This window comes from Astatotilapia calliptera, chromosome 20, assembly GCF_900246225.1.
Source record: "Astatotilapia calliptera chromosome 20, fAstCal1.2, whole genome shotgun sequence".
Taxonomy (NCBI): Eukaryota; Metazoa; Chordata; class Actinopteri; order Cichliformes; family Cichlidae; genus Astatotilapia; species Astatotilapia calliptera.
This window is the reverse complement of record NC_039321.1, coordinates 2,804,410-2,818,749: the sequence shown is the minus strand read 5'-3', so window position 1 is coordinate 2,818,749 and position 14,340 is coordinate 2,804,410. Positions and strand designations below refer to the sequence as shown.

At 40.9% G+C, this 14,340-nt stretch overlaps 1 protein-coding gene across 1 annotated transcript; it reads left to right on the top strand.

Moving 5' to 3' along the window:
- Positions 1 to 250: 250 nt before the first annotated feature.
- Positions 251 to 12,595, top strand: LOC113013727 (ficolin-2-like). Its single transcript, XM_026154867.1, has 3 exons — positions 251 to 263; positions 11,468 to 11,635; positions 11,887 to 12,595. Exons 1-3 carry the CDS (start codon positions 251 to 253, stop codon positions 12,138 to 12,140), a joined length of 435 nt encoding a protein of 144 aa, XP_026010652.1. The 3' UTR covers positions 12,141 to 12,595.
- The last annotated feature ends 1,745 nt before the right edge of the window (positions 12,596 to 14,340 follow it).

Here is a 14,340-nt window from a genome sequence, read left to right as displayed (position 1 = left end):
CCTCTTGTTAGGTTGATATTCCAGTTATTTTCCTACAGTAGTTCTTTCTTTCTTTTTAATTTTCTTTTCTTTTTCTTTTTTTTCTTTTTTGCTTCTACATCTACATGATGATAACCTTTGCTTAAGTTCACAGTGATTTCCTGGAGGACATTTTGCCATATTTGTTGTATCAGTGGTGGATGTTCATGTTCAAGTTTAAAGTCTCACTATATAAGCAATGCTTGTGAGTCAAAGCTCAAGAGATCCTAATATGGTCATCTCAGGTGAGCACAGACTCCCCACCCATCTGCTTGTTGTTGTGAATGGTAGGCAATCAGAAGAAAGTTAATTTAAAGGAAACTTGGTCTTAAGGAAGGAGGAGTTAAAACAGCTTGTTTTACACAGGATGAACTGAGGGGCTGCACCAAGGCCCGATTTAATTGTGTGGATGCCCTTGAGGGCATCCACACTATTGAGATCCTGTTTCTCTTTATTCTTTATTCCACTATATTCCAGTTGCTTCCGTACACTTTTTGGCACTTAACTACTCCCACAGTTTTCATCCGATTTTCACCGTTCAAACTTTAAAAAGTTCTGCTCTTTCTGATAATGCCGGCTATGACTTTTGGTGTTCATAACTTCTATACTTTTTGAGATATTGAATTTTTTTTCGGCATCGGCAGATAATCAAATTTATGATATCGGTATCGGACATAAAAAAGTGGTATCGTACCATCTGTAGTTTGTACAGAGGCACAAGTAAGATTTGTTTTGTTACAAGGGAGTATCATGAAGTAATGCACTAATGGCTTGGAAACGGTAATTGTCTTTTTTTTTTTTTTTTTTTTTTTTTTTTTTTTGCCTGTCCCGTTTGGCTCTTTTGCCATCAGAATTGTTGTCTAAAGGCAAAGAAAGATGCCCAACGGATTTACTTTACCAAACTGACCATCCCAGCCTTGCCGTAATGGTCCATTTGATTCACCTTTTATTGTTTATTTTATTTTCACTTACTGAATACGGGACAGACTTGACTGGGGGAAAGAAGGGGAGAAAGAAAGAGGGAAAGAGAAACAGCTGAGAAGAGGGACGGGGGAGAAGGGCAAAAGACAAAAACCAACAGAACGGGCAGAGAAAAAAAAAATGCATATTTCAATCACCTGGATCACCTGCTGAGAAAGAAAAAAGAAAGCAAGCAGAAGAGAACAAGAGTAATAGAATAAACAACATCACAATGATATATGGGAATATGACAGTAAATACTAAATGTTAAACATTATTGTGCAGCACATAAGATCAACAGAACACAGTGTGCTTTGAGGTAGGAGCCAAAAAGGGTGTAGTTTGTGGGTGTGATCACTCGTGTGTACACCTGTGAGCATGGACGCGCTTGTTTTTTGTTTTTTAAAAGGTTACTTCATGTAATGATCTGCTAGAGGGTGTGGGGGGGCCACAGCCCCGTCCTCCAGGGCGTGAAGCAGGTATGGAGGAGATCAAAACTCCAGACATCCAGAGGCCCCCAGAATACAAGAGACCAAGGAAGACCAACAGAGGGGCAGCTGCGCCACTGTCCCGGAAAGAGCTGAGGAGAGTCCCAGATGAGGGCTCACTCAGCAGCCGCGGAGCAGAAGCCAGGGGGAGTTGCAGTGACGCGCCCGTGAGCTCCGCCGGCCGCCAGCCGTGCCTGAGTGACCGAGCCCCAGGCCCCGGGGGCACCCCACCTCCGAAGTGGCCCGAGCAAGCCCCAGGCTCCAGGCCCCGATAAGCGGCCGCCAAGGAGTGAGCCGGTGTGTACCTGGACGCCCATCCCCGGACACAAAGAACCACCAACGCACCGATGTCTGAGGGAGTCCGCCACTGGCAGGGGAAGTGGTGGTGGGGGAGATAGGCCTCCATACCTTGGAGGGCCTAAGATGTCCCCAGAGAGGTGGCGTCTGATACCCAACCTGACATATAGACACAGACATACAGGCACACACATATACAAACATCCATTCCCACCCTCATGCTCTCATATGCACTTACTCCACACTCAACCAACGTGGAGACAGACATAAAGAGACGCTGTACACACGATCACACTCCCCAAGCGTACTCTACAAACCGGGTCTAGGTACCCTTGCCCCTGGAGGGGGGAACTGCACCCAGACCCAGGTGGTGTTACCCTTTTCCCTGCGGTGGGGGGAGGCAGACCGCCCCGACTCCGCAGCAGCAGGGAGGCCCCACACTCCAGACCGCAGTCGGACGGCCAACTCCTCCTCCTAGCCCTCCCGCTCCAGCAGGTCGCAGAGAACGGGGGTGAGAGAAGACTCCAAACCTCCCTCCACCTGCTCATTGTAGTGTTGATGCATGTGTGTTCTAAGGTGCATTTAAAACCCAGGAGGGCATGGAGCTACCTGCCAGAGAGCAGCAGGTAAGCGCATGGTCCCTCCTGCTGGCCCTCAATGTCTACGTGTATTTAACATTGAGAGGTGGGCAACGACGCCACGGGTGGGGTAATTGTCTTTCTAAAGTCCTCATTTTAATTTTTTGTATTTGTTCCTTTTCTGGCAGATTTTCTTCCCCTTATGTGTTATTGTTTATTCAAGGAAACGGTGTTATTTTGGTAAGTACATGCAAATTCCTTACATATTTATCACGGCAGTATTGCAGTGACAAGTTTATCTATCTCATCTTAAGGGTTCATGTGATTATTAATATTGATATTAATTAAAATCAATTAATATATATGATTAATATAGTTTAAGAAAAGATGCCTCTATATTTGGTACAGTTTTTTTCTTTTTAAAGACTAGGGCATAAAACACTGATTCCATGTGTTGCCAACAGTTCCCATCCTTTAGAGCAAATTATTTAAAGTTGAACATGAAAGTTGCTGGCTGTAACATATTTGTTTTTGGGGTTTTTTTCTTTTATTTGATTGTTTAATTGGCACTGTTATGGTATTGCTTTCCAACCTGATCAGATTTTAGGTGCACTCTAGATCAGTGTTTCCCAACCCTGTTCCTCAAAGACCTCTGTCCTGCATTTTTTAGATGTCTCCTTGCATCGCCACACTGATTTGAAATAATGTTTACCCTAATTTCTTCATTAAGTTGTGCACAAGTCTGTCACTGACACAGTTAATATGTGAGGGTGCACTGAAGCAGAGAAACATCAAAAATATGCAGGATGGGCATCCTCAAGGAACAGAGTTGGGAAAAGAATGCTCTAGATAATACAGCCTACAAGCATACTTCTAAGATGCATCCATTATTGTAGGTTAACCACGGCTAAAGCTTTCTTTGTGTAAAGTACTAAGTGTGTTTTTTGTTTTGGTTTTTTTTTGTTTCAAATTTTCTCTTTGTTGTATGTCCAGTTTATGTGGAAGTGTAAAGACTGCAGTGCTGAAGTTTCTAGACGATCAGAACTTCTTAAGCACTATAGACTGAAACAGTCATTTTGGGCGTGGCCATCACATTAAGTGCCTATATCCTGAGTGTCCATGTGTTTTAAAGACTTGGAATTCACTTCTGACACACTTGTCAAGGAATCATAGCAATACCTCAGAGCACTCTGACAAATTTACAACTTTTTCCTGTCAGTTATGTTGTTGTAGTGAATTAGGAACAGAGCGTGAATATTTTGTGCACATTAGCCGTCATTTAAAAAACAATGAGACAGTAACATGTATGTTTAAAGGTTGTGACTACAAATCAAATATTTACAGTACCTTTAAGTCACACATCAGTCGCAAGCACAGTTTACACTCGCTGGTAGACTTCAAAGAGGATATTGTCAGAGGATCTTTTGCAACTGAAACTGCAGAGCATGATGCTTCAAATGTTGAGGAATTGTGGGTGTTGTTGATTTAGAGACATCAAATGATCAAATGATTAAAACTAGAAAATATTTTTCACGTTCCAAGTGCTGCAGTTGATGAACTTTTGGAGGAATTTCAGTATTTGTTGGGCACAGCATCTTTGTGTAGTGCAGCAAAAGTTATCCAAGACACATTAAACAGTCACAGCTTGCAAATAGACCAGTCAGTCATTGAAGAACTTGCATCTGCACTGTGTACATCTAATCCTGTGTATAAATCGGTAGGTAAAGGCTGTCCCCTAGCAACATCCTTTAAGCACAAAAATTTCTACAAGGAAAATTTTAAAGTTGTAGAGCCTGTAGAGTATGTGTTGGATGAAAAAAAAAAAAGAACATTTCAGTATGTTCCAGTTTTAAAGGTTTTACAGCAGCTTTTCAGTGATTGCCACCTTCTTGCTAAGGTTTTGGATGGTAGTCGCTTAACAGAAGAAAGTGGGGAAGAAGTGATTTACAGGTCTTTTAGGGAGGGGTTGTTTTTCAAAGAAAACAGTTTTTTATCAGCAGGTGAATTGCGAGTGTTACTGAATTTGTATATTGACGATTTTGAGATTTGCAATCCACTTGGCACTTCCCGTAAAAAGCACAAAATCTGTGCCATATATTGGACTCTTAGCAATTTACCACCTGCTTGCCATTCATCACTGACTTCCATTTATCTGGCTTTACTCTGCAAGTCTGAAGATGTAAAGACATTTGGATATGAAAAGATTCTAGAGCCCTTGTTGAGTGATCTTGTTACTTTGGAAAGTCAAGGGATTTTTATTGCACATCTTGGAGAATTTGTCAGGGGCACAATACAGTGTGTCATAGCAGATCATTTAGGAGCACACAGTATTTCTGGATTTATTGGAGTTTTTCAGGTGAATACTTTTGCAGATTTTGTGAGGCCAAAAGATCTGATATTCAAGAAACAGAGGCTAGTTCAGGCGCGTTTACTCTGAGAAGCAAAGAGACACATGAAATGCATGTAAGTTCTGCACAGAGTAATGCAAAACCATGTCACGGTGTTAAAAGACGGTGTGTTTTCTCCGCACATCTCTCCCATTTCAGTGGATATCCTCCAGATATTGCACATGACATTTTTGAGGGCATATTACCAGTTGAGTTGGCATACTGCCTGAATATCTTAATTTTGAAAAAATATTTTACACTTGACAGCCTCAATGAGTCCATTCTGACATTTCCCTACAAATGGGCAGACAAGAGTAATCGCCCTCATGCTATTCCCAGGCCTTTCATGCAGAACAAAAGCATTGGAGGAAATGCTCATGAAAATTGGAGTCTCTTACAATTCCTTCCATTGTTGGTAGGACACTTGGTACCTCCAGATGAAACAGCTTGGCAGGTAATTTTGGACCTAAAGGACATTGTTGAACTAGTTGTTGCACCAGTACACACAGAACAATCAATTGCTTTCCTTGAGTCTAGAGTCTCTGACCACAGATGTAGGTTGAAAGAGCTGTTTCCAGGACTGAAGCTGTTACCAAAACATCGTTTTGTGGAGCATTATCCACAGATGATTAAATTCTTTGGGCCACTTGTTGGCATGTGGACCATGAGGTTCGAGGCAAAGCACAGTTTTTTCAAACAGGTTGTTTGTCACACACGGTGCTTTAAAAATGTGCTACTGTCACTGGCAGTGAAACATCAGTTCATGATGGCATACCACTTGGAGTCTGTCACAACTGTAAGGCCGAGCCTAACTGTCTCAGCTGTTTCTACTGTCTCTGATGACATTCTGCATCATGATGTACAGCGAGACTTGAAGATTAAATTCCCTGATATTACCCATATTCAGCTCACAAGGAATGCTTCTGTGAATGGAACAAACTACAGACCCGGCATGATTGTAGCTGAAGCTGAGAGTCTTCGTGGCAGATGATGATTTTAGGAGACTTGACGTTCCATCAGGGATGCCAAGAACTTTGACTGATCTTCAGAGCACAATTCGCCAAGCATTTGGAATTGAAACAGACTTTCGTATTCAATTCTTGGATCCTGACTTCAACAATGAGTTTATGAACATAACATCAATGCAAGACATTCAAGGCAGAAGTACAATCAAACTTGTGTACATGGCAAATCTGGATACAAGTGCATCTTTGTCAAAGTAGTATCCCACATGCAGTCTTGACTCATCTGCAAGTCCACAAAGTATTCAAAGAAACTCCAGTCTCTCATCGTCTTCATCCAATTCAGACAGCACCATAATTCTACCACAGTCAGACAGACAGTGAGCTGAGATCATGTGCATGGCCTCGCGAGTTTACTATTCCTCGATTTTCATTCAATGTAGAGGTGCAACTTCAGCGTGGAAATGAGACCTTCAGAGAAACTGGAACTCGGCTCAAGATTACTTCAGGTGTTAAATCTGACATCTTAGAGAAGCTTGCTGAGGCGATTTTTCAGTTTACTGCTTATCCTCAAAATTACCAAATAGATGAAGTTGCAGGGGCACTGATCAAAAAATTTCCTTGTCTGCGAGAGCCATCTGCCACGGGTTACTATGGCTGGATGATTAGCCTGAAATATAAGATGGCTAATTACAGGACAAAGATGCACAACATTGGCTGTCCTGAAGTACGGAGCCCCCCAGGGGACAGGGGAGAAAAAAAATTAGGGAGGAAAAAAAAAAATTAGGGAGGAAAAAAAAATTAGGGAGGAAAAAAAAAAATTAAGACGGACTTTTGCGAGATCTCGCAAAAGTATTGCGAGATCTCGCAAAACTCCAACAATGGCGGCAGCTACTTAGTTGTAATATTACTCTTTCTGGGTCACAAAATACACTTTTAAGATATTTTGAGGCGTGAATGTAGTTGTGTAAACGTCAGATACCTGCTCGGTTTACAAGACATCACATATTTGCAAAAGAGCTCCGACGTTTTTGGAGATCTGACACCCACTAGCTCGAAGCTAACGGGAAGTCGAGACCTACTACAGCCGGGAGGAACACCGCTTTCCCGGCACATCGTGCCTCGACCTCCCGGTCGGCTTCGAGCTGGCGGCCACTAGCTCGAAGCTAACGGGAAGTCGAGACCTACTACAGCCGAGAGGAACACCACTTTCCCGGCACATCGTGCCTCGACCTCCCAGTCGGCTTCGAGCTGGCGGCCTCCGAAGAATGCGGCTAAAACTTTTGCGAGATCTCGCAATACTTTTGCGAGCGCTCGCAATACTTATTGCGAGATCTCGCAATACTTTTGCGAGATCTCGCAAAAGTCCGTCTTAATTTTTTTTTTCCTCCCTAATTTTTTTTTCCTCCCTAATTTTTTTTTTTTCCTCCCTAATTTTTTTTTCTCCCATGTCCCCTGGGGGGCTCCGTACTGAAGTGACTATAAATGCTTTGAAAAACAAATCCAGTGATGATTGCCTCGTAGCCAAAAATGTTAAGAAGCCTAAAAAGGCTGAGGTCAATTTTTGTCCATTACACCCAGCTGGCGAAACGGATGACAGTCTAGAAAACATCAGGGTTGAGCTTTTGACCGACGTCAGACGAAGAAACGGTGCCTCAGATGTAAGACAGAAGATGTCAAGAACATTTTCCTACCGTACACAAGAGGTGGTGCAGGGAAGTCCAACTGCTGGGGAGTTTAAAGCTAGGTGGCCTGAACTTTTCCAGATTAATGAGGTAAAGGCATGCTTTTTTTGCTGAGTGTTCTTTTCAGTAATTCCTTATGTTATACATTAATTAATCTGGGCCACTTGGATTAAGACGAGTCCACATATAGGTATAAAGAGGCTGGCATTTATAGTTATTGTGTCGTTAAATGCTTGACCTGTGTATCATACAGAGTATTTGTTTGAGCAGCACTTAAAATACAAGTTGTGTATGAAAAACATAAGTGACTTAAAGTGTAGAAACATGAATAAAATTAATTTTTGATTTTTCGTATAAATACAAAAATATTTGATTATTTCAGAATCAGAATCAGAATCAGAATACTTTATTGATCCCTGGGGGAAATTATTTTTTGTTACAGTGCTCCATTTTAAACCAACATTAAGACAAGACAGACAATACGCTAACTAAGAATAGTACAATATATACATATATATACATACATACATACATAAGTCACTTATAAATAAATATTTGGAAAAGATAAATAAATATTTGGAAAAGTAAGTTTGGGCTACATATAGGGCCCAAACTATTTTATAGTGAGTTTAATTATTGAAATGATTGATTAATCATCTCAATAATTAATAGAGTGAGATTGAGTGTAATCAGATTATCAATTGTGAATTAACCTAAAACTTTTTATTTAGCTATTAGTTTTTAGTTAGCCTCAGATTGTTTAAAGCATGTGCCAAACAAGTGTAAATTAAAAATGTGATGAACAAACTTTGTTGCTCATAAGATAAAAAAATAAATGGGTCAAGTTAAAACCCCTAAGACCTCTCACCACCGAGAGGATTTTTCAGAGCACTCCTATTGACATCACCATCATAGCCAACTCCTAAACTGTTTAAGACATCCAGGATAAAAGATTAAAAAAAAACTTGCAAAAGTGAAATAAAAAACAGGAATTTAGTTGGTGTGAGTTAAGAGGATGTAGAGAATAGGGTTAGATGGAGGTGGATCATTCAATGTGGAAACCTGAAGGAAACAGCCAAGAGAAAGAGGATCAGAGAGCAAAAAAATTGAGGTTTGTGTGCATACATGAGTCTTTACGGTACCCACAGGACTTCTGAAGTACAACCACAGATGAGATTTAACAGCAGGTATCACAAGTATTTATAGTCTATGGTCACACATGGGTAATGTCAGTTTCTCAATTCTGTTACAGCTAAATTGTTGGTGTAAATTAAAAAGGTTTCAGAAAGTAGAAAATGAGAGCCTTCCAATTGGGGTACCATATGATACACTAGATACTACAGGGAGTGCAGAATTATTAGGCAAGTTGTATTTTTGAGGAATAATGTTATTATTGAACAACAACCATGTTCTCAATGAACCCAAAAAACTCATTAATATCAAAGCTGAATGTTTTTGGAAGTAGTTTTTAGTTTGTTTTTAGTTTTAGCTATTTTAGGGGGATATCTGTGTGTGCAGGTGACTATTACTGTGCATAATTATTAGGCAACTTAACAAAAAACAAATATATACCCATTTCAATTATTGATTTTTACCAGTGAAACCAATATAACATCTCCACATTCACAAATATACATTTCTGACATTCAAAAACAAAACAAAAACAAATCAGCGACCAATATAGCCACCTTTCTTTGCAAGGACACTCAAAAGCCTGCCATCCATGGATTCTGTCAGTGTTTTGATCTGTTCACCATCAACATTGCGTGCAGCAGCAACCACAGCCTCCCAGACACTGTTCAGAGAGGTGTACTGTTTTCCTTCCTTGTAAATCTCACATTTGATGATGGACCACAGGTTCTCAATGGGGTTCAGATCAGGTGAACAAGGAGGCCATGTCATTAGTTTTTCTTCTTTTATACCCTTTCTTGCCAGCCACGCTGTGGAGTACTTGGACGCGTGTGATGGAGCATTGTCCTGCATGAACATCATGTTTTTTCTTGAAGGATGCAGACTTCTTCCTGTACCACTGCTTGAAGAAGGTGTCTTCCAGAAACTGGCAGTAGGACTGGGAGTTGAGCTTGACTCCATCCTCAACCCGAAAAGGCCCCACAAGCTCATCTATGATGATACCAGCCCAAACCAGTACTCCACCTCCACCTTGCTGGCGTCTGAGTTGGACTGGAGCTCTCTGCCCTTTACCAATCCAGCCACGGGCCCATCCATCTGGCCCATCAAGACTCACTCTCATTTCATCAGTCCATAAAACCTTAGAAAAACCAGTCTTGAGATATTTCTTGGCCCAGTCTTGACGTTTCAGCTTGTGTGTCTTGTTCAGTGGTGGTCGTCTTTCAGCCTTTCTTACCTTGGCCATGTCTCCTTGAGTATTGCACACCTTGTGCTTTTGGGCACTCCAGTGATGTTGCAGCTCTGAAATATGGCCAAACTGGTGGCAAGTGGCATCTTGGCAGCTGCACGCTTGACTTTTCTCAGTTCATGGGCAGTTATTTTGCGCCTTGGTTTTTCCACACGCTTCTTGCGACCCTGTTGACTATTTTGAATGAAACGCTTGATTGTTCGATGATCACGCTTCAGAAGCTTTGCAATTTTGAGACTGCTGCATCCCTCTGCAAGATATCTCACTATTTTTGACTTTTCTGAGCCTGTCAAGTCCTTCTTTTGACCCATTTTGCCAAAGGAAAGGACGTTGCCTAATAATTATGCACACCTGATATAGGGTGTTGATGTCATTAGACCACACCATCCAGGGACTCATCCAGGCTGGAGAAACTGATCAGGAAGGCTAGCTCTGTGGTCGGCATGAAGCTGGACACTCTGGTGACAGTGGCAGAGAAAAGGACATTAAAGAAACTGATGGACATTATGGACAATGCCAGGCATCCTCTGCACACGGCCATAAACAATCAGAAGAGTCTGTTCAGTGACAGGTTGCTTCTCCCCAAGACAAGAACTAACAGACTTAAAAACTCCTTTGTCCCACACGCCATCAGACTGTTTAACTCCTCCCTGGAGGGGAGAGGGAGGGGAAACAGGAGGACAAAGGAGGGGGGAACAACTAAGCTGTAGTGCCTCTTCACCTCACTGTACAATACCTTGTGCAATACTTTTTGTAAATAGTCAACAGTGCAATAGACTCAATACTTGAAATGTGCAATTCACTTGTATTTTTATTTTTTATTCCTATTTATTCTATTTATCCCCTTCGTATATTTTATTTATATTTGTCTCTGTATATATATATGTGTATATATGTATGTGTGTATATATATATGTGTGTGTATATATATATGTGTGTATATATATATATGTGTGTATATATATATATATGTGTGTGTATATATATATATATATATATATATATATATGTATGTATATATGTATATATGTGTATATATATATACATATGTAAATATAATAATAACCACTGCAGCCAAAAGGAGTGCCTGTGTAGCAGGTTGGGAAAAGCTACATGGTTATTTTTGTAAGAAAACCAATTACCCCCTTATTTTTTGTTTATTATTGTGACTTATTTTGACATTGTTATGTGTTGCCAGACCATGGTTATATTTCATTATGCCAGTAGATGCTGCTCTTGTACTGCTGTGGAACTACCGGAGAGACTCTAGCTGAGCCTCTACTGAGGCGTTGTAATTGGACTACCTTCTTTGGCCTCCCTCGTCCACTGGCAGCTAGCCCTCGTCCTCTTCTCACGTCATTTGGGCGAGGATGACACAGGTCGTCTCTGGGGGATGTCCTAATATTCGTGTCTAAATTTTGGGTTGGCATTGCATTCGGTGCAACCAAAGAATGCGTTGACCGGCGCGTCGCTCCCCCTGACATCAACGACCCTCGCCGTTGGCCCACTTCCCAACGGTCGTGGTTGTCAGCTGGCACCGCAAGGAGGTGGTGATGGGGTTTTGCCAGCCAATCTCTGTATTGTACAATTTCTTTAAAGGCAGTTTGTTCCAGCAAACTCTATAATCGCAGATCACTAGGTATTTTACTGAATGATTTCCAGCTCTGTCAGCTTTTATACTTCTTCATTATCAGTGTGTGTTTGTGTGTTTTCAGGTCTTGACATCGTCAGTGCCCTGACATCCCAGCAAAAATCTGAGCTGCGGGTCGACATGAGGGATTTTCTGGGAAAGGAAGTGTTTGCTCGTTACTCTTCATTCAAGGTTGATGCTGAATGTGACGGATACAAACTGACTATTGCTGGATTCAATAATGGAGGGGCAGGTAAGTGAGGTGATATGGAGGTAAAGAATCTATGTAAAAGACAAATGATTAATGCATGTCAGTTTTACTTCTTGTCCCAGTCCTCACTTATTCCCTCATTGTTCTCAAATATTCTTGTCTCATCTGTTTCCTGTGACTGTGTATAAATAGCACCAGTCCTCCGGTTGTTCCTTGTTTTGCCATGCTGTACACGATGCCTGTGTGAAGCAATTTTATTTAAAAAACTCTCTGTTTTTGTTGTGTTTCTGCAGGGGATGGTCTGACTTACCACAATGGAATGAAGTTCTCCACCTTTGACAAAGATCAGGATGGGTCTTCCGGTAGCTGTGCCCAAACATTCCTGGGGGCATTTTGGTACAACAACTGTCACCATGTAAACCCTAATGGTATTTATCGCTGGGGAGCTATGAGCACTTATGGTGCAACTGGAATGGAGTGGTACCCATGGAAGGGTTCGGGCTACTCCATGAAGGCCATGAGCATGAAGTTTCGTCTCGTGCAGTAAATCTGCAGGACAAACATTCAGCAAAATTTTAGCAACTGCTTTCTGATGATTAATTTCTTTTCTTTTCTCTCATTAATCATGTAACCTTTCTTTGAGCTGTTTTTTCTTAAAGCTGGGCTAAAGGAAAATCCACCAGTGCAGTACAGCTGACTCATGTTTTTGAACGAAGCAGTCAAATAAAATAAACCAGCAGCAGTTTTTCATACATCACCATAAATATGTTGCAATGACAGACGTGTGTGAAATCAAACAGCAGTAATGAATGAAATGCAGAGCTCCTGTGGTTACACATACACAACAACACACATATGGCTGCTTTGGTCGAGGCCATCTCACTCAAGTTGGACTTTATTAGTTGTAGAAACACCAGGAAGGAGTTCAGCTGCATTGAGACTGCCTGAGCTGCATCAGGAAAATAAAGCCCACCATCTTTAACTGTAGACAGAGGTCTAATACCTCATGTGAATCATTATCTGCTCACATGCTGACAATAAATAAGAAGCAAAGCAAAGACTTGTTTTTGTCTGATGTGCTCTCTTTGTCTCTGTATCTTTGTCTGAATTCTCTGGCTGATCATGAAATGCTGCCCTCTACTGGTCTCAGTCACAAACGTCCTTCTTCAGAAACGAAAATATAGATATTCAGACTGAGGATGCCTTTCATCAAACAGCTTATGCACACAGCAACACATATAGAAAAAACATGCAAAAGACAGGAACAAAAACACAATCCAGCAAAATAAAGCAAAATTAAGTGCTCCTCTAATGCACACATTCCAGAACAATAAATGTACAATTTCACAGATAAATGATTAACAATATAATTATTAGTAGTATTTGTATTATTGTGGAATTCACTATTATTGAAATAGTTCCTGTTATTAATGCTGCTGTGTGTATGACTGCCATTGTAAGAATATATGGATATACTGTATACACAGATTATTTAACTGCTGTACTAATGTGATGAGATACATTTACCAATTACAGCATAATCACTTCCATAATTATCAATTAGAATGTGGTAATTTTATGTTTTTATGTGTTATATGTTATATAGGTTTAGTGACGCTGACTTGTGGCTTCGCAGGGTGATTCCCTTTAACAACAAGAGCATGCACACAGTTTGTTTTAGGCCACCATGAATAGCTCACATTGTAAATCACAATGAGCCAGTATATGATACTGTAGCTTCCACTCGCTGTGACAGGATGGCTCGTAGGAGGTCATTACACTCTGCTTCATTGGGTTCCAGTTCAGATTAAGGGACAACACATGGAAAGACAGAAACTGGGAACAAATGTTTGAAAAATATTTACTGTTAGAAAACATTCAGTGAACAATATCGATTTTTCTGTTTGGCAAACTTCAAATCTGAGTCTCCAAAAGCCAGTCAGACAATAGAGTTGGTATAAACAGAGAGAGGAGATGATGCTTTTTTTAGACAGAAGAAGGGAAATATTTAGATTCACTTAAAAGGATAATTCTCTTTTTTTTAGCACTTTCCACTTTCGCGTTCTTGCCATTAAGCTATAATTAGCTTTAATTTCACTTAAATTGATTATAAATCTACACATTGCACCTTATTTAACAGTTGTATGTATTTTAACAGAGCAAGAGGTGGACCACACGTTTGAAGAGCTGCTGGTCTTTATAACTGGGGCTGACTTACTTCCACCACTGGGGTTCCCACTATCCTGCAACATAGACTTTTACGATCAGGAGTCAGGGATGCGGCACATCCCATACGCATCAACGTGTAGCTTATCCCTGTATCTCCCAAGAGGTGTTGCAGATGAAGATCAATTTAAAAATCTTATGAACGATGCATTAAAAGGATCCCTGGGATTTGGAAAGGTGTAGTTGCATACATGAACTGATGCTGGGAAGCTGTGGTTAAAACCTGTGGGCTTTTGGGATGAAGTTGTTATTGTAAGTGTTCTTAAAGGGGATTGTTCCTGGCACCGGGGCTTCTTAAAGATTTTACATTTTAAAAGTGTTGTTACAAATGACTGTTCATTGTGTATATAGTTATATTTATAGTCCAGTTAAGACAACTGGGGTATGCATGCATCAAGCCATGCAAAATAAGTGGTGTTCAGAAAGTTTCCGGTATTGGAAGAAAAATGTATGCGCCCTTACTCCCAGCAAATGGGCGATAGAAAACCGATCGGTGCCTATGCCATTCCCAGTATGCGCTG